A 27,816-nucleotide genomic window follows, 5' to 3' on the forward strand; every position below is an offset into this window, starting at 1 on the left:
CCAATGCAATACAACACCGATCGTTTATCACAACGTTCTGAAACTTACAGGTTTCACGTCGAGACATAACGTGCCGTCAGGAGGTTAAGCACTAAATTTCTGTTAACTTCCACCTTTTAATACCACTTGGAGGTTGCTTCAAATTTTTGACACTTGCGTGCATCAAGTAGGTAAATAGAGGTTGCTATACGTTTCACTTAATATTTGTAGAGTTGAAGAAATGGCAACCGACTTTTACATTGTAATTAGTTTAGCATCATATTTGTTGTGCGTCCGATATCATACAAACTGTAAATGAAAAAATGTTTTGAGAAGAAAATAAGGAAAATTGAAAAGTAAAGCTTTCTCCGTGAGACCGCTATGTTTGTCAACAAAATTACAATCAAGATCATCATCACTTTCTCCATCATTACAAGATCCATCATCAATAATCAGCTTCATTCATTATCATCTGTATCTTCGTCGTCACCGCCATTCTCCTCATCACCATCATCTTCATCACCATCAATTATCATCATCATCGTTTCATTTTCACCATCATAACATCATTATCATTTTCAACTTCAGTTTCATAATCCTTGACTAGTCAGCATCATAATAACCAGCTTTACTTTTAATGCCAATGACTCCTCCTTTCGGGATATAAAGGTTAGGATGCACATCCGATCTAGAAACAGATTTAGTGATATGCAAGCAGTCAAGCATCACAATTAGAGGACTCAAATAATATTGACTCATTATGATTAAGCTTCCAAAACATGACACTTGAAGATATTTTTTATAATGTAACACATTTCCTCTCTTCGAAAAGCTGCTTTTGTGTGTACTTATCAAACGTGTAATTTGTTGGCCTATACAAATCTATTCACAAATAAATACGTAATGTGAAGAATGGAATTGAGAAATATAAATAATGATAATATTATTTTTGTATTACCAATGTTAAACAGATGGACTATACTGCCCCGAATATAAAGTAAAGATGGTATGCTGGAATCTCGATCGACGTTTGTCCGGCAGGCTTTGACAGACCCTAGGCGCAAATTTGCCCTGTTTTGGTAAATTGACAAAAATAAAAAAAGTTGTTTCAGATTCGCAAATTTTCGTTTTAGTTATGCTATTTGTGAGGAAACAGTAAAACTGAACATTTGACATACTTTAAAATATCCATTATATGTGAAACTACGAGGATTGCTTATATAAAGTAAAAAAAAAATCCTCTCATTGCATGAGCAATGATGGCCGAGTGGTCTAAGCGGTAGAGTTTTACTCCAGGACTCCATGGGTCAGTGGTTGGAGCCCAGTTAAGGGTTACTTTTTTTTTAAATTGTATTCTTGTGTTGTTTTTTTTTACTGGATAATTTAAGGTTTAATATTAAAATTGATCAATATAAAGCATTCAATGACAAACTTCAATACATGCCAAAATCTGTGAAAAGGCCCCTTTAAAGTACAGCACTTACTAAAAGTAATTTACACACACCATAGCTTTGAAAGATTATTTTTTCACTGTCTGTTTATTTGTTGGTTTGTTGTTTTGCATCAAACTCGAACGTTTTCCATAACTTTTGCAATATTGAAGATAGCAGCAATATTGAAGATAGCAACATACTATTTGGCATGTATGTGGAGTTGAACATTTTGAGCGATGAAAGGTCAAGGTCATCCTTCAAGGTCAAATATATGGGTCAAAATCACTCATTTATATACACACTTTTCAATATTGAAGATAGAAACTTGATATTTGGCATGCATGTGTATCTCATGGAGCTGCCATTGTTTAATTGTTAAAGGTCAAAGTCAACGTCATCCTTCAAGTTCAAAGGTCAAATATATGGGGGGCATAGTTTTTCACAAACAGATCTTGTTTAATATCATTTTTAGTGTATAATTAGAGCCTATGTTAGTATGCATGGTCGAGAGAAGCATGCATTACAACGAGGGAGATTAAAAGTTACCAAGATATTGAATGTAACACTGAATATATCTATAGTTTCGTATAGCACGAAGCTTTAATATTAACGTGACTTATTCTACCTTTCTTTTGGGTAATTCTTCCACGCAAAAAGTCAGTTATACAGACATTTATTTGGTGATGTTATGCATGAGAAAATAATGTTATTATTTTGTCACGATCTTCTACAGGAATGCTCAAAGTTGTGTTGTTTTATTTTTACTCAACACACACATAAATTGGTCCTAACATTTTAATATCAGTCGAAGCACTCCGTAAAATAATTGCAGTATATAACAATGTGTGACAACTTTTATGTAAAAACACTCGATAAAAAAGTTTGCGTAACTTAATGTTCATTGTAAAAGAAAACAATTCAAACGTACGTTTTTTTGGGTAACTTTGGATGAACATATCGTTTATTTCAAAATTCCTTTTTCGATAAGATCAATGGCTTTACAATAATAAAGGACTATATTGTTTCCATTCTTAAGAATCATGTCATTTAATGCACTGGATTCCAAAATTTCTTGACGATGCGAGTGACTTTACTTTTATCAATAAATTTCTTTGCGATGAAAATTTTTGTAATTAATCACGCAATGAATCTTTTTTCGGGCTTACAAGACGATGCGAGAGATTGGAAGTTCATGTCATACGAGTCATTCTCTGGCCTCCTTGGCGAGTCGTTCTGTATCCAAATACTCCCATTCCGCTCGGTTGCTAAGGACCCCATCTAACATAGGTTGGAATGAAGGATCAAACTTTATTAAGCTCTGAAAAACATGACAATATGAAACCATGAACAGTCGTATCACTCTATTTTACGCATTATACGCATTAATAACGCCCCTTGCAACCACAACGTAAATCAAAGCGGCGGTAAATAGAGAGAGTTCAACTGATGCATGTACATGTTTGAAAAACATTAAACCATAAAACATCCAGAACTTCTTTTTTACACTCGTATTCATATGCTTCATAAATACTGCAATATTGTTTATATTCAATTTATATTAGCAGTTAGTTTCGTTGAAATCAAACTTAATCTCGAAAAAAAGTAAGTTCAATTCTACCATTTAAATACATCTTATATAAGCGCGTGCAACAGGGAGTACATATGCAGTCAAGAGAAAACAAATATACACGTCTAATATCAGATAAATATATATCATTAAAAACCACAAAACAATAGAGTAATTTATTAATATGAACAAAAATATATATAGATACCGCAGACAAAATTTATGGCATAAGCTATTCATTCCATTATCAAAATCGACATACATCATACATACTAAGGGAAATGCATTTTGTCCGATGCTGCCAGACATTCGTTCTTCATTCAAATATATATTTCGACTTAGTTACGCTATGAGAAAAAAACACGAAACATATATTTTCTGGCAAACTGTCAGGTCAGTGATGCAATATCAAAAAACACTAACCAAGAACAATGGCCGACATATTCCGTCTATCCATGCAAGCTGAAGAGACGGTAACTGGTCTTGCTTTTCTCTATCCATATGAGCCTGAAATAAAAGAGAACCATATATATTATACATATATAATCTCTGCTTGATTATTGATTATTTCATGGTAAATTGTAATCCGTCAAATCTAGCTTTAATGTGAACAGGTTAAAAGGTAACTTAACCATTGTTGTACATTTTATACTGTCTTTTAGCAGTTGACATATGATGTGTTCAATATTAGTGAGCGTTCAAGCTTTCTCACACCAAACTTATTAATTCGTTCTTAATTGACTCTAAATATTAACACTGGTTACTCTATGACCATTAAACAACAAGACTTTTAAGCAATATAATCAATTATTTAAAATAAAAATATTAAACTTGCAGTTTGTTTTGAAAACCTATCTGCCATGGTCCGCATGAAGTAAAGGTTCAATAATATGGCAGATACAAAACTCCAAGGCGATATACATGGGAAACCCATGTGTAACATATAGAAATCCATCTCCACGGTGATATACATGGGAAACCCATGTGTAACATATAGAAATCCATCTCCAAGGCGATACACATGGGAAACCCATGTGTAACAAATAGAAATCCATCTCCAAGGCGATATACATGGGAAACCCATGTGTAACATATAGATATCCATCTCCAAGGCGATATACATGGGAAACCCATGTGTAACATATAGAAATCCATCTCCAAGGCGATATACATGGGAAACCCATGTGTAACATATAGAAATCCATCTCCAAGGCGATATACATGGGAAACCCATGTGTAACATATAGAAATCCATCTCCAAGGCGATATACATGGGAAACCCATGTGTAACATATAGAAATCCATCTCCAAGGCGATATACATGGGAAACCCATGTGTAACATATCGAAATCCATCTCCAAGGCGATATACACGGGAAACCCATGTGTAACATAAATAAATCCATCTCCAAGGCGATATACATGGGAAACCCATGTGTTACATATAGAAATCCATCTCCAAGGCGATATACATGGGAAACCCACGTGTAACATATAGAAATCCCTCACATAGAATTGTCAAACTGGTCTTGCACAGATGTTTAAAGGTACCGTCAACCACGACGATGAAGAAAACAAAAGTAGTAAAATACCGTTTTTTTTAACAATTATTAGTTTATATTGGTTAAAATATCACGACTGGTATATTACATTACTTGAAAAAGTTGTTTAGTTGTCATATTTCGGTAATACAATTTTACTGGGGACCGGTACCAGGTAACTTCCACTTAACTTTAAATGACGCAAGTAGATTGATCACAATCGTCATGTGGTGAACCCAGGAATGCGAATTGTGCATGCGTAGTGAATTGTATATATATATTATATATACAAAATGATCAATCTGCTTGCGTTATTTATTGTGTGAATATCGTTATGTCACATATTTTTGCGATGTACTTTCGAGTTCACATCGCGAAATTTTATTACCGAATCTACTGAAAATACGATTTTTTTTCAAGTAATGTAATATACCGGTCATGATATTTTTATAAATATAAACTCATTATTGTAAAAATTACGGTATTTTAGAACTTTTCCTTTTTTGTCGCTGACGGTACCTTTAAAGGATTATTTGACATGTTGTGAATATGACAAATCCCGTACTCGTTTATTGTATCAAAGAAACCAGTGTTTCTACAAAATGGCGTTTGTATAAGCGTTTTTGTGTCATATTAACAGAAACGACTCCATGTGCAATTAATTTGTAATGTATAACAGAATGGAATATGTAGCAACATACAGATATGCTTAAAAGCAAATTTAAATACAATATGGAATACGACAAATATAATAATTTTTCACCATTCAACAATAATTTCGAATACTGTTGGACGGTTATTATTGTGTTACTTACTTGTGGAGTTATTTTTAATTCAGACCTTTCTTTATCTCCCTGATCAAAGAATTCGGCCATTACCAAATCTGCTACCTGTAAAAATTGTGTAGGTACATGTGCGTTTGTAAAAGATCAAAATCAAATATATCAAAATACGAAACAAATGTTGTCATCGTGTAAAGCATGGCTTCAAAAATTAAATACAAGCTCTATATTACTGAGAGTATAAATGCGTTTTAGTTATCAATATAAATGTCATAACATCAGTATAATTACATAGAAGATTGCAAAAGCTATTCAATCATCAAACCTTAAGTTAATATAATAAATGTATATGGAATCTAATAAAATATAAATACAAAACAGAGATTCAACATTTATAATAAGTGTACAGTATTTTCGAATGATATTTATAAGAGATGATACTTTTCTGGAGACCTCCCATGGCTTGGTGATGGCCCCGATGTCGCAGGTGGTCATGAGGATGCTTCTGAAGATCTCCTTGAGACCCTTGTCGTCCCAGTCTATGCGGCCCTCGTCTACCATAGCAAACCACGTCTTGCGAACCCTGTATTAAACTAAATATGTTGAACCACGCCTTTCGTTCTCCGTAATATACAAAATATTGAAAATAATGTCCCGTGTAACCTGCATTTACACACTATTGAAAACCATTTTTTGCGTACTTGCAACAAAATTATGAAACAACTACTTGTTTCTATACACATTGAGTTTACTTCCTATTCTGCTTACAAATATAAGCGCACAAGTATCGAGCCGTGGTAGGTGAATATGTAAAATGACCATTGCCCATTCTTCGTAATACCAATTCATATATATGTATATACTTATATATATATAAGTACGGTAGCTATTCTACGTCGTTTATACTACACCGTTTCTTAAATAGAGTTATGTTGAATATGTTTTCCTATTTGTACTGCAATTGTACACTTGCCTTTCATAAAAGGCTTGTGGATGTTTATTAATTATTTATTAATTTATATATGTTTTAATAGAAATAAAAAGTCCTATTCCAAGAGCAGGATATTCCAATTCATAGTCTACAGTTAACATGTTCCAATTCTACCTGCAAGATGTTCTTTTTACCGCGAGCAAAATGTAAAAGTGGACGTGATCGATGTTCTTATTTTAATCCGAAAATATGTTCATAATGTACATACAGAAAGTTCTTAATCTTACATGTAGTATAATTATATTTAAATGCATGATGTTTCTATTTTATAATCCATAATATTTCAAGGCTACGTCCAAAATGTTACTAGTCAACGCTCGATTATTCCTTTTCCACACACACACACAATGTTAACACTCTATTATAAACATTCTCCAGTTCTACATGCAAAATGACAATATTATTCATTCAAGATGTTCATATTCTACATATAAGATGTTCTTATCAAATATGCAAGGTTTTCCTATTCTATAATCAAGATAATCTTATTCAAAAAGTAAGACGTTACTATTGTGCGTTCACTATTTCCCAGTCCTTGTGCATGATATTCCTTTTCCAAACGAAAGATTGTCCCATTCTCATCGCGAGATTTTCTAATCTTGTCCCATTCTCATCGCGAGATTTTCTAATCTTGTCCCATTCTCATCGCGAGATTTTCTAATCTTGTTCCATTCTCATCGCGAGATTTTCTAATCTTGTCCCATTCTCATCGCGAGATTTTCTAATCTTGTCCCATTCCCATCGCGAGATTTTCTAATCTTGTCCCATTCTCATCGCGAGATTTTTTAATCTTGTCCCATTCTCATCGCAAGATTTTCTAATCTTGTCCCATTCTCAACGCAAGATTTCCTAATCTACGTTCAACGTGTTGATATTCTATCTACAAAATTGTCCTACTACGCGAAAAGAGTTCGTAAGATAGTTACATTCGACGTGCAATCTTATCCTATTTTACTTGCAAAATAATACTTATAGACGTGAAAGATTCTTTTATTTTACGTGTAAGTGGTTCTTATTAATCGTACTGTATATGCAGGGAGAGATCCGTGGCGAGGATAGCGTGCTTCAGTAGGTTGATAACGTTGATGTACTCCTCGGAAGAGAAGTTGGAAAAGATGTTGTTACCCTGCCAATAACACCAAATTCGTCGAATTAGATAATGACATGATAAAATACCTATATTGTACGCAGCAGATAGTGAACTAAAATTTAAGCATTGGCCTTAAACTTAAGCATTCTCATTTGTGTCTTTAATCGTGTTATAAATAATTTAAATAAGATATCTTATAAGCGGATGACCAGTTCAGACTATTTAAGGAATATTTAAAGTCTTCTGGGATAACCAGTTACATGGCAGACGACCGATTGTCCTTTAATCTTCTAAACATCTTTCTCGAAACGAAGAGTGGTCGTAAATAAAGATGCTTTCGAAATTCAATTTACAAACTCATGACCTAAGGGCATGGAATGCATTATTTGAAATTGAAAATGTCGACTTGATGAATGTAGTAATATTCTCATAGCAAAACATCAAACTGTTCTCGAAGTTTTATTAATCCTCAGAGTACACCAATTCTTAACGAAGTGACTCTGACGATGAGACAATCACATTATACAATAGATATAGAATTTTAATAGAGATCAATAAGCATACGACGCACGCTATAACAAAGACATCAATCAGACTACAGTGCACACACCTCGCTGTTCAATATCATGATCGCATGGTTGAAGTGATGATGCTCCAGTGTCGCACGGGTGCCGTAAAGTTGTGCAAGAGCTGAGCTGGTTCTGAAAATGACATCAGTTAAATAATGCCTTGTAGGCAGTGTCGAAAAACTTATTGCAATATCATTTACGTAATAAATAATGAAACAGGCATATGAAACCCATTACACTTGACGACAGTGTCACAGTATTAACTATTGTCGATGCATTAAATTAATTTGTGAAACCCACACACCAGAAAAAAGGAAAAACATAACATAATGTCCGTGTAGCCTTGTATCTAATATTTGGGCTGACATGTTTTATGAAAGTATAAATTAACATGTAAAAGTACTTACAAGACAAATTGATATTCTATATGTCCTATGTTTTGCTTATCAGAAAGTGAACACTTTATTCAAAGGCAGTTTGCTTTGATCTTCGACGACCTAATTGATTTTTGTTGACTATGGGCGTGAACAGTAACATTTCAATATTCGTAAATGGGCATTCGTTAGTTATATTATTATCAGGTTCAATGGTTCTTCATACGTAATTAAGCGTCCTGTTCGATTAAGTGAGAAATTTTGTCCTAAGGAAAAGTTCATCTCTAAACTAAAAAAATAAATAAATGTTTTTAATTCCGACTTGCAAACTTTTTTTGTGTTAATTCAATATTCTATAAAATTATATTTAGGACACAAAATCATGTAAACACATTTGAAGTATAGATTTGGTAATTTAGAAAGTGACTAAAACTTTGGATAATGATGAAAAATGCACAATAGTTAATAAAATTTTGCAATACTGTTTCATCGAGAACACCTCCTTTATAACATATATTTAATCATAAATGCAGGTTATTTAAGATGCATTATTTTGATTCGACATATGAGTTAACAACGTTTAATGTTGTTATAATTGTGAGAAAATATTTTGATAAAATGTTCATCTGCTGAAGATGAAACTGGTTTCCCTTCACTCATTTTACGAACTTTGGTTGAAAAGCTTCGATGTTAATGCGTATATTCATAAACGGAGCTTAATTGACACTGAACAATGTTAACCCACTTAAGTTAAAGGCATTGATGTATATATATAAATATCTCAATGTAACCTTTAGTGACAATGTCGTAAAAAACTAAATTTAGTTTGAAAGCTATTTCGTTTGCATTTATATTAAATATGAAACCTATAGATACCGAATCTTGCGAATTCTCTCTTATTGGACGTTAGTTTTTGGACTTACAATTTAGTAGAACCGTTATTGAAGTTGCTTATGTTAACTCACTTTTGTTGGAAGGCATTGTTGGTTCCTCGGTGGTCAAGGTCGTGGCATATACAGCCTACAATCATCGACAGGCATTCTATGCGGGTTAACAGATGGCGGAGGTTGCATTTCTGTTAAAGATATAAGGATGAATATCATAAACAAGCAGTATGTTTAACAACGACCGCTACGGCGGCAGATGCCGTTGACGTGAAATTGCGCCAAGCCATGCAATTGCTCCATTAGGTACATCATCAAACTGTTTACCGTCATGAAAATAATGAATCGAAATTCATTTGCACAAATACTTGTCTTTAAAAAAAGAATAAAACGCATTAAATAAATTATTGTAGAAAATATATATCTAATCAGGATTCGCATAATAATTTTTCATTTAGACTTATTGATAATTATATTAACCTTGAATGTATGAAACTGACGTGGTACTTAAATTATAGATAAATAGTAATATATAAAACTATAACTACGATTAATATGTAGAATATATATGTACATGTGATAGAAATGGCTCGACTAGATAAAGGAGCAAACGACTAAAATAAAGTTATAATTGAATTTCACTCGTGAAACACTTGCACGAAACACATTATAATTGATTTTTCTTGATGGAGTAACATGGAAATGGTCAGTTATGGTGCATGCATGAGCATTCAAGTATTACACGTATGTTAGTTATTTGATCGCAAATGAATGATTTATCAGTACCAGTTGTGTGTTGACTTCAACACGATTTTATAAATGACTTTAAGCCATACTTTATATTCTAAGAAATTGTACATATATCATATTGAATGCTTTTGTTTCAAACGTTGAACAATTAAATTCACTCTAACGTGCGTAGTCATGAATAAGAGTTGCTACCGTAATGTGCATAGCTTCATAGACACATACTTAAGTCCATAGATGGCGCCTCAAACACAACTTTCTTGCATGTTGCTTATGCCTCAAACAACTTACTTGTATAGTTACTTATGCTTCAAACACAGCTTAATTGCATTGTTGCTAATGCCTCGAACACAACTTTCGTGCATAATTGCAAACGCCTTAAATACGAGTTACTTGCATAGTTGCTAATTCCTCAAACACAACTTATTTGAATAGTTGCTAATGCCTCAAACACAACTTACTTGAAGTTGCTAATGACTCAAACACAACTTACTTGCATAGTTGCGAACGCCTCAAACACAATTTACTTGCATAGTTGCGAACGCCTCAAACACAATTTACTTAAATAGTTGCTTATGCCTTAAACACAACTTACTTGAATAGTTGCTAATGCCTCAAACACAACTTACCTGAATAGTTGATAATGCCTCGAACACAACTTACTTGCATTGTTGCTTTTGCCTCGAACACAACTTTTGTATATAATTGCAAACGCCTCAAATACGACTTACTTGCATAGTTGCTAACGCCTAAAAAACTTACTTGCATAGTTGCAAATGTCTCAAATACAACTTACTTGAAAAGTTGCTAATGCCTCAAATACAACTTACTTGCATAGTTGCTAATGCCTCGAACACGACTTACTTGCATAGTTGCTAAGCCGAAAACAACTTACTTGCATTGTTGCTCATGCCTCAAATACAACTTACTTACATAGTTCTAATACCTTAAACACATCTCACTTGCATAGTTGCGAATGCTTCAAGCACAAGGTACTCTTATAGTTGGGAACGCCTCAAACACAACTTACTTACACAGTTGCGAACGCTTCAAACACAACTTACTCGCATAGTTGCGAACGCCTCAAACACAACGTACTTGAATAGTTGCGAACGCTTCAAGCACAACTTACTCACATAGTTACGAACGCATCAAACTCAACTTGCTTGCATAGATGCGAACGCCTCAAACACTACTTACTTGCATAGTTGCGAACGCCCAAAACACAACTTACTTGCATAGTTGCGAACATTAGCTGGCATACGTTGAAGGCATGTCTCCAGTTGTGGTAGGCGACATTTCTGTAGTTCTTCCTAACTGTCAGAAGGAATCTGCACAATGTCTGCAAAATAGAGAGGTAACTTTACATTGAAATACGGAATTGTCGAGTTTCTCTACGTCTGTTAAATGGTGTTTTTTTTTAACAATGCAATTCGAAAACATTAAGGTCAAGTCAGTTATTGTATGTAAACGGTCTTTTATATAAATGAAATAATATTGGGTTCATTTTATTTGCAATAAACCTATACTCCATAACACAAAAAGAAGACTGTTAAAATGAAATTAGGCTAATTGTGATAATTCACTGAAAGCAATCAAAGAAATACGTTCATTTATATTACATATTCAAACTAGTAAGTGTTTAAATATGCTCGCTTAACTTCTGTATTATTTGTTCTCGTTTATTTTGTTTTGGTTGTAGTGTCTGTCCTTCTCATTAATGCGCATGCTGTGTGACTTAAACACTTACTACCTGAAACACAACACTGGTGTGTTACGTTATCTCTTTTTCTCGGCAGACTTACGTCATATTCAATTCTGCATGTCTTCATTAGCCCCAGATCTGTGAATATTCGTATTCCGGCAAGTACCATTTCGTCATTTGAGAGGGAAAAATCGTTGAAATTAAGCTCATTCAGTCGCCACTCAGGGGCGGGTGGAACGTGATGTTGCTGTAAAAAATAGCAACAAAAAGATTTTCAAGAGATTGCATCATCTTAATTATTTCTAAAACATGTATTCTTTCTAAAGGTTGTGAAAGTGCAAATCGCTCTTGAATAGTTGAAATTAGCAAAATATGGAAACACTTTCATGTTCATTGTGTTCAGCGCAACTTTGCTTCAAGCTTGACACATGTAATTAAGAAAATACTTTCGTTGAGCATCAATAAGAATACAATTGTCGGTTTAATATTAAAAAAATTATTATTCTCATAACTAACGCGTTTTTATAATAGCAAGCCTAAACAATAACCTTTCAAAGTGGAGTACCAATATCTCCTGACGCCCTGTAGTTAAATTTGCCAAGGTGTAACACTGACAAAGTGGACCCTGGGGCGAGGCCAATTTGACTCAAGGACAAATAGTTTAAAAACAGGTTGTATGGATCCACAATACAACGTACAGACACGTTTTAAACCTTTGAAACTTGATGTTTAAAAGGCATGTATATAATTATTTTGTTTTATACTTCAATGTCAATAATTTGACGCCCTGGGTGTTGCAAGTTATGACCGCATGGTGATGTTTTGATAAAACTAGTTACAGGGTAACTATATACATTGTAATATACGAAATTTAACTCATCTGGATGTTGTTGTTCCATCGATGCACATTGCCATATAATAAAATTTACAGTTAAAATATTGATGTTATAGAAATACTTATCAAAAGGGGCATATCGTGTATTATTTCTAACGAAGGACAACATATATCGCACATGACAACTTCCTAGTATTTTAACAATGGTTGCACGTTTGAATAGTGAACGTTGCAAAAGGCCTTTGAACAGACAGACAGACAGACAGACAGACAGACAGACAGACAGACAGACAGACAGACAGACAGACAGACAGACAGACAGACAGACAGACAGACAGACAGACAGACAGACAGACAGACAGACAGACAGACAGACAGACAGACAGACAGACAGACAGACAGACAGACAGACAGACAGACAGACAGACAGACAGACAGACAGACAGACAGACAGACAGACAGACAGACAGACAGACAGACAGACAGACAGACAGACAGACAGACAGACAGACAGACAGACAGACAGACAGACAGACAGACAGACAGACAGACAGACAGACAGACAGACAGACAGACAGACAGACAGACAGACAGACAGACAGACAGACAGACAGACAGACAGACAGACAGACAGACAGACAGACAGACAGACAGACAGACAGACAGACAGACAGACAGACAGACAGACAGACAGACAGACAGACAGACAGACAGACAGACAGACAGACAGACAGACAGACAGACAGACAGACAGACAGACAGACAGACAGACAGACAGACAGACAGACAGGACAGACAGACAGACAGACAGACAGACAGACAGACAGACAGACAGACAGACAGACAGACAGACAGACAGACAGACAGACAGACAGACAGACAGACAGACAGACAGACAGACAGACAGACAGACAGACAGACAGACAGACAGACAGACTGGCAGACAGACAGACAGACAGACAGACAGACAGACAGACAGACAGACAGACAGACAGACAGACAGACAGACAGACAGACAGACAGACAGACAGACAGATAGACAGACAGACAGACGGACAAACGTACATCCACGTCCCTTTTAACTTTCAATTTCGTAACTGGGTTATAATAAATCAAAATAAAAGGTTGAAAGTAGCTTCACAAATCTAAATCTTATATAAGATATGTAGGATATGTCAAAATCTCAATATATACTAACTAATAACCTTGAATTTGTCAGCCTCATCCGTCTCCACGCCAGCATGGTATGACAACACCTACCAAATACAAAAACTTAGATTTGAGTTTATCATTTTAACGAATACAATATCATGCATTAAGTAACGTATTCGATTTTCAATAGGAGATTATCAAATATTAAGTTCGTAAGATCAAACTTACAAACACACGTTTACTTATCGGAATATGAAAAAATGCTTTCTCTGATAAATTAAAATCCTCTAAGATGCCTTAATGCATCGCACATAGAGCACTTTTAGCAAAACATAGTGAATTCACCATCAACAATGAGTTTAAATAGTACTTGCAGTAGCGCTGTTTTATTAAGCTTTGACAGAGTTAAAAAATTAGACTAAGTTTTTATATAGGTACAATGTTTCAATCTTTTTAAAAATAACTATATAATAAACATATATTTTCCTATTTAATCATTAGATCTTGGAATAAAATAAAAAAGCAAACTGTAAATGCATCTCTGTATTAGCTTAAATATTTATATTATGCATTTCTCGTCAAGTTAGAAACCATTGAATCGATCCCCATTGGGTTCTGTTTTACAACAGTGACACGTGTGTCCCAATACTGACTAAATTCTGAATTGTCTTTTTTTTTATCAACCGTACGAAACATAGAAAGCAGTCGATATAACAGTGTTTCCAAACTTTTATTAAATTAAAATAAGAATGATAGCATTAAAGTTGTTAATCAACATGTTCATGATGACTATTAGATCATGAACAGACTTGAGTGTACCTACCTCGAGAGCGACAGTTTGCCTCGCCGAGGAAAGAGCTACTGTACCTACCTCGAGAGCGACAGTTTGCCTCGCCGAGGAAAGAGCTACTGTACCTACCTCGAGAGCGACAGTTTGCCTCGCCGAGGAAAGAGCTACTGTACCTACCTCGAGAGCGACAGTTTGCCTCGCCGAGGAAAGAGCTACTGTACCTACCTCGAGAGCGACAGTTTGCCTCGCCGAGGAAAGAGCTACTGTACCTACCTCGAGAGCGACAGTTTGCCTCGCCGAGGAAAGAGCTACTGTACCTACCTCGAGAGCGACAGTTTGCCTCGCCGAGGAAAGAGCTACTGTACCTACCTCGAGAGCGACAGTTTGCCTCGCCGAGGAAAGAGCTACTGTACCTACCTCGAGAGCGACAGTTTGCCTCGCCGAGGAAAGAGCTACTGTACCTACCTCGAGAGCGACAGTTTGCCTCGCCGAGGAAAGAGCTACTGTACCTACCTCGAGAGCGACAGTTTGCCTCGCCGAGGAAAGAGCTACTGTACCTACCTCGAGAGCGACAGTTTGCCTCGCCGAGGAAAGAGCTACTGTACCTACCTCGAGAGCGACAGTTTGCCTCGCCGAGGAAAGAGCTACTGTACCTACCTCGAGAGCGACAGTTTGCCTCGCCGAGGAAAGAGCTACTGTACCTACCTCGAGAGCGACAGTTTGCCTCGCCGAGGAAAGAGCTACTGTACCTACCTCGAGAGCGACAGTTTGCCTCGCCGAGGAAAGAGCTACTGTACTTACCTCGAGAGCGACAGTTTGCCTCGCCGAGGAAAGAGCTACTGTACCTACCTCGAGAGCGACAGTTTGCCTCGCCGAGGAAAGAGCTACTGTACCTACCTCGAGAGCGACAGTTTGCCTCGCCGAGGAAAGAGCTACTGTACCTACCTCGAGAGCGACAGTTTGCCTCGCCGAGGAAAGAGCTACTGTACCTACCTCGAGAGCGACAGTTTGCCTCGCCGAGGAAAGAGCTACTGTACCTACCTCGAGAGCGACAGTTTGCCTCGCCGAGGAAAGAGCTACTGTACCTACCTCGAGAGCGACAGTTTGCCTCGCCGAGGAAAGAGCTACTGTACCTACCTCGAGAGCGACAGTTTGCCTCGCCGAGGAAAGAGCTACTGTACCTACCTCGAGAGCGACAGTTTGCCTCGCCGAGGAAAGAGCTACTGTACCTACCTCGAGAGCGACAGTTTGCCTCGCCGAGGAAAGAGCTACTGTACCTACCTCGAGAGCGACAGTTTGCCTCGCCGAGGAAAGAGCTACTGTACCTACCTCGAGAGCGACAGTTTGCCTCGCCGAGGAAAGAGCTACTGTACCTACCTCGAGAGCGACAGTTTGCCTCGCCGAGGAAAGAGCTACTGTACCTACCTCGAGAGCGACAGTTTGCCTCGCCGAGGAAAGAGCTACTGTACCTACCTCGAGAGCGACAGTTTGCCTCGCCGAGGAAAGAGCTACTGTACCTACCTCGAGAGCGACAGTTTGCCTCGCCGAGGAAAGAGCTACTGTACCTACCTCGAGAGCGACAGTTTGCCTCGCCGAGGAAAGAGCTACTGTACCTACCTCGAGAGCGACAGTTTGCCTCGCCGAGGAAAGAGCTACTGTACCTACCTCGAGAGCGACAGTTTGCCTCGCCGAGGAAAGAGCTACTGTACCTACCTCGAGAGCGACAGTTTGCCTCGCCGAGGGAAGAGCTACTGTACCTACCTCGAGAGCGACAGTTTGCCTCGCCGAGGAAAGAGCTACTGTACCTACCTCGAGAGCGACAGTTTGCCTCGCCGAGGAAAGAGCTACTGTACCTACCTCGAGAGCGACAGTTTGCCTCGCCGAGGAAAGAGCTACTGTACCTACCTCGAGAGCGACAGTTTGCCTCGCCAAGTACCTACCTCGAGAGCGACAGTTTGCCTCGCCAAGTACCTACCTCGAGAGCGACAGTTTGCCTCGCCAAGTACCTACCTCGAGAGCGACAGTTTGCCTCGCCGAGGAAAGAGCTACTTCTTCGTACAGCTGAGCATTGTTGATGCCGAGTCCACAGAAAATAGTGAATGCCTGTAAACAACAACATAAATCGCTATCGATCCATCAACAGTAATGGCTAGATTAATCGTAATGATCTTGTTAAAATAAACTTAATGTTTTATGTAATTTTATATGTTTTGTCCTATTTTGTATTTGTCTTGGTCAAATGCCGTGAAAAACAGTGCACGAAAAAAATATATTTCGTTACTTCATAATATTTCAGGACTTTTATTTTTATTGAATCATGCAAAGTGTATTTACACAAACAAGTGATTTTTCTGTTATGATTTTAAGTCAAGATACTTTTAAACATATTTTCTTTAAAGGCGTGTTTACTTACATGGAATTCAAGTAATACCATGGCCTTTACATAATTTGTTGAATGTACACATTATTTATCAGGATATCAATTCTTACAATTATGCCCAACATTTCAAGACCGGCGTGATCAGGAAAAATACGAAAAATAGCAGCTCGAAATAAGATTATACTTGTGCTATGGCAACTGTATATGACATTGTAAAAGTATGTCGTTATCTTTTATAAAATCAAATTTATTTGTTCTTAAACATGTAAAAGAAACACACTTTTCATAAAATATGTTGCCACTTTTATAAATCCATATCTTTTATATAATAACCAATACTATTTCTTTAAAAATTCTTAGCAAAATCGAAAAAGTCCATTATTAACAATCTCTAGTTGTTTTCCTATTCACGAGATACAAGATAATTAATTCATTTGTTACCTCAAACAGCTGTTCGTCATGTTCGTCAAAAGGAAGTCCATCTATACGATTGATAATTTCTGCCACTCCTGAAACACGTGATCGTACATTGCAAGTTATTACTGAATCACGCCAATAAAAATGAAAAATGGGATATGCTATTTATATTGAGTAAGAAAGAGGATATCGCGTTTCCGGCTAGAGTTCAACTAAGGAAATTGCCGAGTATTATTACGATTAAAGCGAGTATTACCGTTACGTGCGGTATGCAGTTTTACACAACTGCCCAAAAGGTTAATGAGACTCTGTGGCATTTGTAATTCTTCAGAACTTACCAATAATCTGCCCGTATCGGTTTCTTATAGGCTTGCATAGAATTGAGCGCGTGTGGAAGCCACTAAGAACATCTCTCTGAAATACGTAGTTGGTCTAGTAAAAGTGTTTACTTCACAAATTATTTTAAATCTATTTAAGTGAAATATATGTCGGTTAATATTGAACTTATATAACGATCAGTTCAAAAAACGAATTCGAATGACTGCTGTGCATTTTAAAGGGATCTTTTCACGCTTTGGTAAATTGACAAAATTGAAAAAAATTGTTTCAGATTCGTAAGTTTTCGTTTTAGTTATGATATTTGTGAGGAAACAGTAATACTGAACATTAACCATGCTCTAATAAAGCCATTATATGCATCTTTTGACGATTTTAAAACCTAAAAATTATAAAGCGTTGCAACGCGAAACGATTGAATAATTTGGAGAGTTCTGTTTTTGTCGTTAAATTTTGTGAAACTACGAAGATTGCTTATATGAGGTATAAAATACTTCAAGAATGTGTACTCGGCGGAATAGCTCAGTAGGCTAAAGCGTTTTTACTTCAGGACTCTGGCAGGACTCCAGGGGTCACTGGTTCGAAACCTGCTCCGGGCAATGTTCTTTTCCTTTTTTTAATTTTTTTCTTGATTTTTTACTGGAGCTTTTACGATCCAATGTTTACATTTATCAATAGAAAGCATTTAATGAATAAGTTAAAAAAATGCCAAAATCTGTGAAAAGGCCCCTTTAAAGAGCATAATGTTTATAATATGGTGACTTAATAAGTTCAAATCAAAACTTGGTTAAAAACTTTCCTCGCACCTAAATGACTTAGCAGAACCTGTTTAGCATAGTAAATTACTAATTTCAGATTATATACTATGAAAGATAAATAAATATATCAAGTTAACTAATTAGAAAAAAAATCGTTTAATGTGACCAATCTACTTTTACGCACCTCTTTGTCAAATCGCGGATCGGAATATGCATCCGCTATGTTGATAGTTTCTTCTGTTCTAAGAACCAGTTCAGCGAGTTTGTTGCCAACACGGAGATCGGTGGTTGGGTCTAGGCTTAAAACAAAAGTTATGGAATGTTTAAAGAAAAACTTTGTCTAATTGACATGAAACAAAATATCTTCTATTCCTTACGAAATATCAAGCATAAATGTGTTATTATGTTATTTGCATTTTGCATGTGGTTTATGTTCGGAAAAACAGAAGCATTCGCCATTTATCTATTGGGATAATGTATAATACACATTGATTTGGTCAAATGAATAATATAAAAGATCATCTATTACTAATTTGCAATTTTAATTAAATTGATTTCACTTTATGATTAAAAGAATAAACATTAACGAATACTGTAATAACTAGTTAAGATTTATTATATATCTTAATTACAAATTATTAACATCATGCAGGCAATATTCAAGGTATTGCATGTACGGGTATGTAAACTTATTGTCTTTGAAATGTATAAGTAAATTAAGAAAGCGCTATATAAACACATATAAAAAGGACGTTATAAGTAAACTTTAACCTTGAACAACTCACATTGACCTAAACAATCCCGCTAAGTACTATCACTTACCATGGAAATGTACAGCAAGGTGCGCTATTTGATCGAAACCTTGCACAACCTGCTTCTAGCTTGGCTCGAGAAAACTGCTGGCGTCTTCTAAGTCAAGGAAAGAAACGACCCGATGAAACTCGAATTGTAAGCAAGAAAATGTGTTCAACTGCAAATGTTCAGATATATTGAACTTTTTAGCTAACGTCATTAATACAAATAGAAACAGTCAAGAAATACAATCTTTTCCAATGTAATATATAACCGTTTCTTAATACACTCAAAAACGAATTATGCTATTACAAATACCGCTTGCATTATGTGAAACACAACCTTAGCAACACGTCAATAAAACGTTAATGTTCCCATATCGTGCATTATTTGCAAACCAGAAAACTAATTTTATACTTGTTTATGAACGTTAAATTAGCATAGAAACACAAAAGTGATCGTTTATTCATCAACAGCAACAATCTTCAAAAGAAAATGTAATCTTTGTTTTTAGATATATGGAAAATGAATAGAATATCAATATATTATTACAAATATATCCTAGTTATTTTCTTAATATATATTATATATCATTGATATGCGTTGAGCCAAATGCCTGTTTTACACAGAAAGCGTACATTCCTAACTACCTTCAATACTTCGGTTGGTTCTAACATATATTTAGTGTTTAAGACCTGGTCAAAAGATTTGCGATCGCAGTAAAACCCAAATATGTGTTCTAAATATAAATATAAACAAAACATTTCTGGAAAACTTGACAGCAAAAATAATTACTTGTAAACATTCTTCTGATGCAAATCGTAAATGACGCTATAATGATCTTTTTTTGTGCTGAAATAAAATGAGCATGTACTGACACTGTTTTAGGTCAATGCATGAGACTGTAAATACTGAGATATTAATACCGGTTACAACGGCCATATTTATTTAACTATTAATTACTGTAACTTACCGTAAAGCAGAATGGTTGCTACTTGTCCTGTTGGTCAAGGGATAAGCGAGGTCAAACACCTTGCCGAATGTCTTCTGCAGTGAACGAAAAGGATGTGAAGGATATTAAGCAATGAGATTTTATTCCTCTAATTCGTTTATTAATCATACACATTTTAAAACTAAGAATCAAGTCTACAACTCTAAAACCTTTCAGAAGAAGTCCTACATTTCTTTTCGTTAGGAATTACATGTTGGCATTTTCATATTTTTCAAAACATTTATTTTCTTCTTTTTGTCATGAATTCCATTTTTTTAAACAGCAGTATGTATTAAACACAAACACTCTGCCGGAAAAGGTACAATATTTAGCTTTGGTATGACGCACATATAGGAATATTCCCTCTTTATTAACCTCACCGGTATCAATAGGTCGATCATAAAGTTCATTTCAATATGTTAAGCATTAAAACAAAATTTAGCAAATGTATGAACGTATTATAGTCTATTCACGACATTATGATGATACTAATAATTGCTACTTATATTTTATATCGACCATATACTATAATATATCACGCTTTTACGAATTATTTGGTGTTCATTGCTGTTGCTGTTGTATGGTACAACATCGTTTCTTATGTAATAAATGTTGTGTTTCTTTGCTCCATTTGTATATTTGTTGTCCTCATGTGTAATACATGGCGAATTACATTGAGCTAAAAAAAATTATCATCACAAAGTTTCATTATAGTGTTAACGTTTTCATTAAGAAAGCGCATTCGGAATTTAGTTATTGTTTAAAGGATGTAATTAAGATGTTCTTCAGTCTTTTTGGTAGATGATCTAACATGACAATGATAAAATAGCAAAAACAAGTATCACCTACTTTCGCGATGATGCGATTTTGAACAGTTTGGGCTAGTTTGTCTTGCCAAATTTAAGAGCTGTAATTCAGAAGCGATTCGAGTGTTCTGGATGGTAATCGATTCGGGCAGAAATTGATGCCTAAATCATTGTGGCCAAGTTTAAAGTGATATCATTGGCAATTTTCACCGTTGAATTGAGCTGAAAAGAATTAACAGGTCAAAAGAGTTAGTTAAAATGTGTTTACTGACCAATTATCTGCAACTCATCTTGCTTCCAATTGTTTATAAAAAATGTATATTATATTTGATATTTTACATGACTGGTGAGTCCTCTAAGCCGAAATGATCCGTAAAACAAAATAGTGTCTTTGTGTCGTATGAACGAATCTGTACTAAAACTAAATTAAGATACACATCGTAAATCGAATCGTTTCTGTCGTCAGTTGTCAAAACGAAAGTATGTTGATATTCAAACGCATTATTTTTCTCTTTCCGGGATATTGTTTTAGTAAATTGATGCTGCATTAATAAAAATAAGTGTATATAAAGTGAAAACACTAACAATAAACAACGGTTGAGATAGACACCTATAAACTGTTAGATGCCCATAATATCACTTTAATGTTTAAACCTAATTTTTATTGTTCTCGTTGATGTTTACCGACGTGTTTCCACCTTACGACCCCTTTTAAAACGAATTTATTATAATATTTGTTTTTAACAACTAACCTCTTCGCCTGGTTCCGCCTTCAAAAGGACAGAGCAGCGTTCACATTTCAGGAGAAACTGGGCACGCTGCATGATCTTCGAGATAACTTCCTCAAGTGACGTCTGCTCTTCGAACAAATCGTGGACAACCTCTAGCAGGTGCTGTGTTCAATAGTATACGATAAATTAATTGGTGCAAGACGACATTGACGCACATTTAGGCAAACAAACTAACTCAAATCATTAAAATAAAATATGTAGCTTATAAATTAGAGTTTGCAAATGGTATTGCTTTATTTAGTTACATAACAAATAAACGTTATGATTTTGTGTTTAAGTTGTCTTAATTTTTCTTCTGAAAAATTCAGAATTATTCATGTGTTGTAAAAAAGAAGTTTAAATCTCCCCAAAAAGATAGAATCTCAACATGTAACCGATAGAACTCAAGCCATGTTGCATGGTTTGCGTTTCAATATTTAATAACCGGCTGTCGGTTAGAACCGTAAGTAAGTATAAAAGAAATTTTGAAAATGTTTTAATACAAAAAAGTTATCGAATACAAAGATATAGTGAAACGCAAGAAATATTATCATCAGATACATTTTTAGTAACCTACGCTAGTGTCTTATTTAAGACAAGTTAATGTGTGCCTATACAAAAGAAGTGGATAATACGACACGAAACAGCTGAATGCATGAATCTGTATAATATAATACACATGAGCTGTTCCATACAAATAAGACATAATAAAATGTACTATATTTATTGTTACGTTTATTAACATTTGAATAATGATTCAAAATAAATTCAAATAAATGTATATTGACTAGAAACACGGGAGCCGCTTTCTGAGAAAACTGGGCATAATGCTTGTGCATAAAGTGTCGTAACAGATTAGCCTGTGCAGTCCGCACAGGCTAATCAGGGACGACACTTTCCGCCTAAACTTGATTTTCGGTAAGGAGGGACTTCCTTGGAACTAAAAATACCATAAAAGCGGAAAGTGTCGTCCCTGATTAGCATGTGCGGACTACACAGGCTAATCTGGGACGACACTTTACGCACATGCATTAAGCCCAGTTTTCTCAGAACGCAGCTCAAATATAGTGGGAGTCATTGAATGTGTATTCCACGCAGTTTAACAACGTCATTTTTAAATCGGTGAGACTTAAATCATATTTAATAGGAGATTAATTTTATGTGTTATTACAGATGGAACCGTCCAACTGAGATCAAATTCAATGCGAAGTGTGCGGTGTTGCATTATCATGTGCATGCTCTTTAAAGCGGCACATGCAGCTTCATAGTAATTCCACATACGAGTGCGATTTTCCAGAGTACGGAAAAACATTCAAGTGTAAAAAATCTCTGTAGCGTCACACCCGTTCCCACACCGATGTTCCAAACGTCTGTAGTCAGTGTGGGAAGGAGTTCACAACGACGTATTGGCTTAACAAGCATGAAAATGAGATTCACCGAGGCAGGACATTGAAGTATTCATGTACAGTGTGTGCGAAGCCATGTCAGTTGGGATACGCACTTCAACAACATTTGAGTTCACATTCGGATGAAAACAAATACACCTGTGAAATATGTTCGAAGTCATACAAAACTCCATAAATTATTCGAATACCTCAATGCAGCCCTCCGGACGATGGAGAAGGAAGGCATGCATGTTCAAATGGAAGCATTGCATGAAAAATCATATTAAGCAATGTGGTGTGGAAATTAATTAAGGGTAATTCAAAACCCCCTCTTGTAAAACTACAACTTTTGCCAATGTTTCACTGTTTATTATTTCATTGTTTGAATTGTTTGTTTTAAAGTTGAGTGTCAGTTTTTGCTTAATTAACGAAATTCCTATTCAAACCAAAAAATCACAATGTTTCCTTAAATTAATTTGAGTCGTATCGTCGTATTAATGTTAGAAATCAGGAAATAAACACTGGCAGTCTTTTTGAAGTTATTTTTCTCGAATGTTTTGAAACTTAAAGGCTTGCATTGTATGACATAATTTTAGGTCATAATTTTGACTGTATTACACATCCGTTCTTTTATAAATAGGAAAGGAAAAATAGATTTTAATAATTAAGTTATCACAGTTGATTTTTAAAAAGTTTTTTGTTTACAAGCTGTATGTTCTATATATTAAGAGTAGACATTCTGGAAATGAGTGATTGTTTTTGTATACACGTAGTTGTTTTTGTTCTTATTTTCCAATATGAACATTCCAATAATATGTGATTTTGTAAATTTTTCTGTGATTATAACACAAGGACACATAGATAATAAAAAACATGTATACATTGTGTTCGGATTTCGGCATATTCATTGTTTATATATTTAAAAATATTTTGTGTTGGAATTCATACAAATATTTTATATAGTATGGATTTTGGTACTAGTTAAGTTTCCTATAAGTAACATAAACCATACATTAATAACGTAATACACTTTTCTAGTCGTTTTAAGTTGGCATGGAGTCTGAGTGTGCTCACATTTTATTGTGATAAATATCCCTCCCTTCGAACCGCTGTGATTATCATTACAAATAGTAATGTGATTTTATGTTTCATTATTATTACATTCGTAAATAGTAACACAGTGTGTGTTAATACCGTGAGTCGCAGTCCGCACATCTAATCAGGGAGGACACTTTCCGCCTAAATTGGATTTTTCCTAAGAAGAGACTTCATTTAAACGAAAAATGTCATAAAAGCGGAAAGTGTCGTCCCTGATTAGCTTGTGCGGACTGCACAGGCTAATCTGTTACGACACTTTATGCACAAGCATTATGCCCAGTTTTCTCAGAAAGCGGCTCCCGTGTTTCTAGTCAATTTACATTTATTTGAATTTATTTTGAATCATTATTTAAATGTTAATAAACGTAACAATAAATATAGTACATTTTATTATGTCTTATTTGTATAGAACAGCTCATGTGTATTATATTATACAGATTCATGCATTCATGTAAAACATAAACGTGAACAGTTTTACCAGCAATGCAATTTATAAAGAAAAAAAAACGTTAATATTTATAGTTCGCTGTACTTGTCTCGCGGATTTAAGCCACAAAACGGGTAATACAACTTTTACCGTGTCACACAAATATTAGTTACTTTTAATCTCATACTGATCAACATTCCGAGAACACTTTAAAAAAGAAAACACGGCCTCGTTGAATCTTGTTATTTGTCTCTTATGCACATTATCTGACAAAGCTTTTACATTTTTTCCAGGAGACAAAAATTGTTCCCACATTGGTTTAAAGGGACTATGATAACTAAAGTGTATTCATAGATATAACAATTTAAGGAATAAAATATAGAAATACTCCGTTTTACTTAGACAAGTCTTAACCAAAAAATAACACAAAACCAAATGGTAAATGACTAAATGTTAAATTTAAACAACATAATCACTGAAAATGCTTTTATAAATAAATACAAAACAGATGTCAGCATCATGGTTAATTAACCAAGGACAATTGTGAATTTACCTATAAACACATATATCAAGTGTGGGTTATTCTCCATTTACTATTTGCGGAGATAAGTTGTTTGGAGAAAAAAGGAGGGGTCATATTCCATAATGATATTAAGTCATTATTACTTGTTCAAATCTTCAGGGTTGTACATTTACTTTCTAAATAAGCAAATAACCAATACGTTTGCATTTTATCCCCTAAAATTGTAATGAGGATGAAATTGTAATGTATAACAATTACATGTTCTTACTCGTTTCAGCGTGATACGCATTTTTCCAAGTTAAGATTAAGAATAAAATATAAATCTGTATGCTACTGGTTTACAACCGGCATTGTTCCTGAAGTTTAATCATACCCAATCTGAACCGCACAAAACGATATTGAAGAATGTTGCATTTTTATGAAATATGTATAGCTGTTCTGTTATACAAACACTTGCTTAGCAGTCTTGTGTAAACCCTGGGCAGGTAAGCAACTTACAAAAATATTTTTTAACATAAATATTATTATATTACATTCGACAGTACCTTAACAAACACATATCTGACTATATTACAAGACAATTATTTATAAATTTAGTACGGTTATATAAAATGTTGACATTTCAGAAAAGGGTAAACAACTCGTATTTAAAAAAAGTGTCATGTTCAAATACTGCTAACATGAAATAATTTCTGTTGCATTACTTTTTCTTTGCTTATACAAAATAATTTATTTATGATTAAAACAACATTGTCAATATAAATCCCTTTTTAATGTCGAAGTCACTTAAAATCAGCTATTATGAAAAGAGCATTATTTGTTTTATTTAGAGTTCGTTTAAATCATTAAATGAAATGCCAAGTCTTAAAGGTAGTGTTTTTGATTCATTAACTTTGACGTGTTCCCGAATCGACTGAACGCCTTTCGGAATTCCACCGAGGTTGCTTATCGTTCTCTTCTTTCCTTTGTGCGGAGCCCTTATGTTAAACTCATGGTTTCTGAAACATAAGTGTTAATGGCATAGAGTGAGAGAGAAATCCAAAAACTGCATTTACATTTAAATAATGCGTTATGATGTTCCCGAAGGAAGATATATAGTCTTTGCACCGTCTGTCGGTCTGTACGTCTGTCCATAATTGTGTTTCCGGTCCATATCTTTGTTATTAATCTATGGATTTTAAATCAACTTGGCACACATGTATAGAACAGAGGAATTGTCACGTGCAATTCCCCGGTCCCTATCACAAAGGTCAATGTAACAATTAGCCTGGCTATGTCATAATTAATAATTTTGCATTAATAGGCGCGTCCTGTCTATATCTTTTTCATTATTGGATGGATTTTAAAATAACCTGACTCAAATGCAAAAGAACAGTATAGCGAAATGGCGCGCGGAAGATCCAGGTACGTACGTCATAGGTCAAAATCACACTTAGACTGTCAAGGTTATATATTATGATTGTGCATTTATAGGTATATCAGGTCCATATATTTGGTATTAGTGTATTGATTTAAATAACCTTGTCAGAAATGTCGCTCACAAATTCCCTGTCCCTGCCTCAAAGATCAAGACACGCTTAGAAATTTAAGGAGTGTGCATTAATAGGTATCTCCGGTCCGCATGCTTGTCATTCATCCATGGAATTGAAATAGCTTGGAACAAATTTGAATCACAGAAAGAAAAAAAGTCTTGCGTTACGACTCATGTCCATTTCTCTAATATCATCGGGGCCATGTGTCATCCTCTGGAAACAGTTCTTGTTTTGTTCGTCTTTTTAATTTTAAACTTGATAGATGTGTCATTAAATATAACAATAGAAGCATTTAGAGATAAATAAACAAAAGGTGCGTATTATACCGAACAACAATTCGTGATATCCTCGACGAGTCCAATGCAGCGTGGCTACTGTCAGTTTCAGTCGGACGCATCTCCTCCGTGACGTCATCAGGCGTCTCGTAGCGGCGTGCTCTGGCTGTTTTCATCCGAAACGAACTGGAATTAAAATAATGTTTAATGAAATATTTGCAAAACACTTTTATTTATTGTTCTTTCTCAATTCATTATTCTCATTTTGTAAACTGATTATGAATGTATATACTGAAGCACATATTTATATATAAGTTTGTCACAACCTTCGAACTTGTCATAAATATACGATATACTTGTCAGTTATGTATTGCACATACTATTTCTAGACTTTTGTATAAAAAAAATAATTATTATATATTTCTTAGCAGAAACATTTTTAAATACATAAACTTGTTCAGACACAAAAACGCCTTATGTTCATAAAGATGTTGAATTCACATTAAAAATGTTAATAATGAATTAAAAGTGGTCTTTGTGTAAATCCCTTTATATTAAATGCGATTTTTGTATGATACGAATTGTAGATAAAATGATATTTCGATTCCTTTTTTAAGTCTGAGTCTATAAATCAGACTTAAACGTTGGTGATTTCAAGCCTTGTTTTTATGTACACATACCTAGTGTGCTTTTTGAATAAACACCAGTTACTGAAAGTGGGGGTACTCACCAGTTATTGAAATGGGGGTTTAATTTTCGAATTTTGATGCATATATTGCGATTGCCTGTTGGAAGCATCCTGGTTCTCATATAAGGTAAACTATAATGGTTTTTGATTCCACCTTTCCATAAAAACTGCTGAGAAACCCTTATATATGGCATAAACAT

At 35.1% G+C, this 27,816-nt stretch overlaps 1 protein-coding gene across 1 annotated transcript in view; it reads right to left on the reverse strand.

The window, feature by feature from the left end:
* Nucleotides 1-2,205: 2,205 nt before the first annotated feature.
* LOC127859755 (dual 3',5'-cyclic-AMP and -GMP phosphodiesterase 11A-like) overlaps nucleotides 2,206-27,816 on the reverse strand; it is a 72,990-nt gene continuing 47,379 nt past the window's right edge. The window contains exons 4-20 of the mRNA XM_052397264.1: nucleotides 21,671-21,811; nucleotides 20,095-20,168; nucleotides 19,152-19,238; nucleotides 18,514-18,628; nucleotides 17,574-17,649; nucleotides 17,260-17,327; nucleotides 16,449-16,541; nucleotides 13,702-13,752; nucleotides 11,762-11,908; nucleotides 11,191-11,298; nucleotides 9,291-9,400; nucleotides 7,993-8,083; nucleotides 7,318-7,418; nucleotides 5,743-5,884; nucleotides 5,335-5,409; nucleotides 3,403-3,486; nucleotides 2,206-2,730 (exon numbers count right to left, since the gene is read on the reverse strand). Coding sequence (XP_052253224.1) covers nucleotides 2,617-2,730; nucleotides 3,403-3,486; nucleotides 5,335-5,409; nucleotides 5,743-5,884; nucleotides 7,318-7,418; nucleotides 7,993-8,083; nucleotides 9,291-9,400; nucleotides 11,191-11,298; nucleotides 11,762-11,908; nucleotides 13,702-13,752; nucleotides 16,449-16,541; nucleotides 17,260-17,327; nucleotides 17,574-17,649; nucleotides 18,514-18,628; nucleotides 19,152-19,238; nucleotides 20,095-20,168; nucleotides 21,671-21,811 — 1,677 coding nt within the window. The 3' untranslated portion in view covers nucleotides 2,206-2,616. The remainder of the gene's footprint in view (nucleotides 2,731-3,402; nucleotides 3,487-5,334; nucleotides 5,410-5,742; nucleotides 5,885-7,317; nucleotides 7,419-7,992; nucleotides 8,084-9,290; nucleotides 9,401-11,190; nucleotides 11,299-11,761; nucleotides 11,909-13,701; nucleotides 13,753-16,448; nucleotides 16,542-17,259; nucleotides 17,328-17,573; nucleotides 17,650-18,513; nucleotides 18,629-19,151; nucleotides 19,239-20,094; nucleotides 20,169-21,670; nucleotides 21,812-27,816) is intronic.

The sequence above is a fragment of the Dreissena polymorpha genome, chromosome 15, assembly GCF_020536995.1.
Source record: "Dreissena polymorpha isolate Duluth1 chromosome 15, UMN_Dpol_1.0, whole genome shotgun sequence".
Classification (NCBI taxonomy): domain Eukaryota; kingdom Metazoa; phylum Mollusca; class Bivalvia; order Myida; family Dreissenidae; genus Dreissena; species Dreissena polymorpha.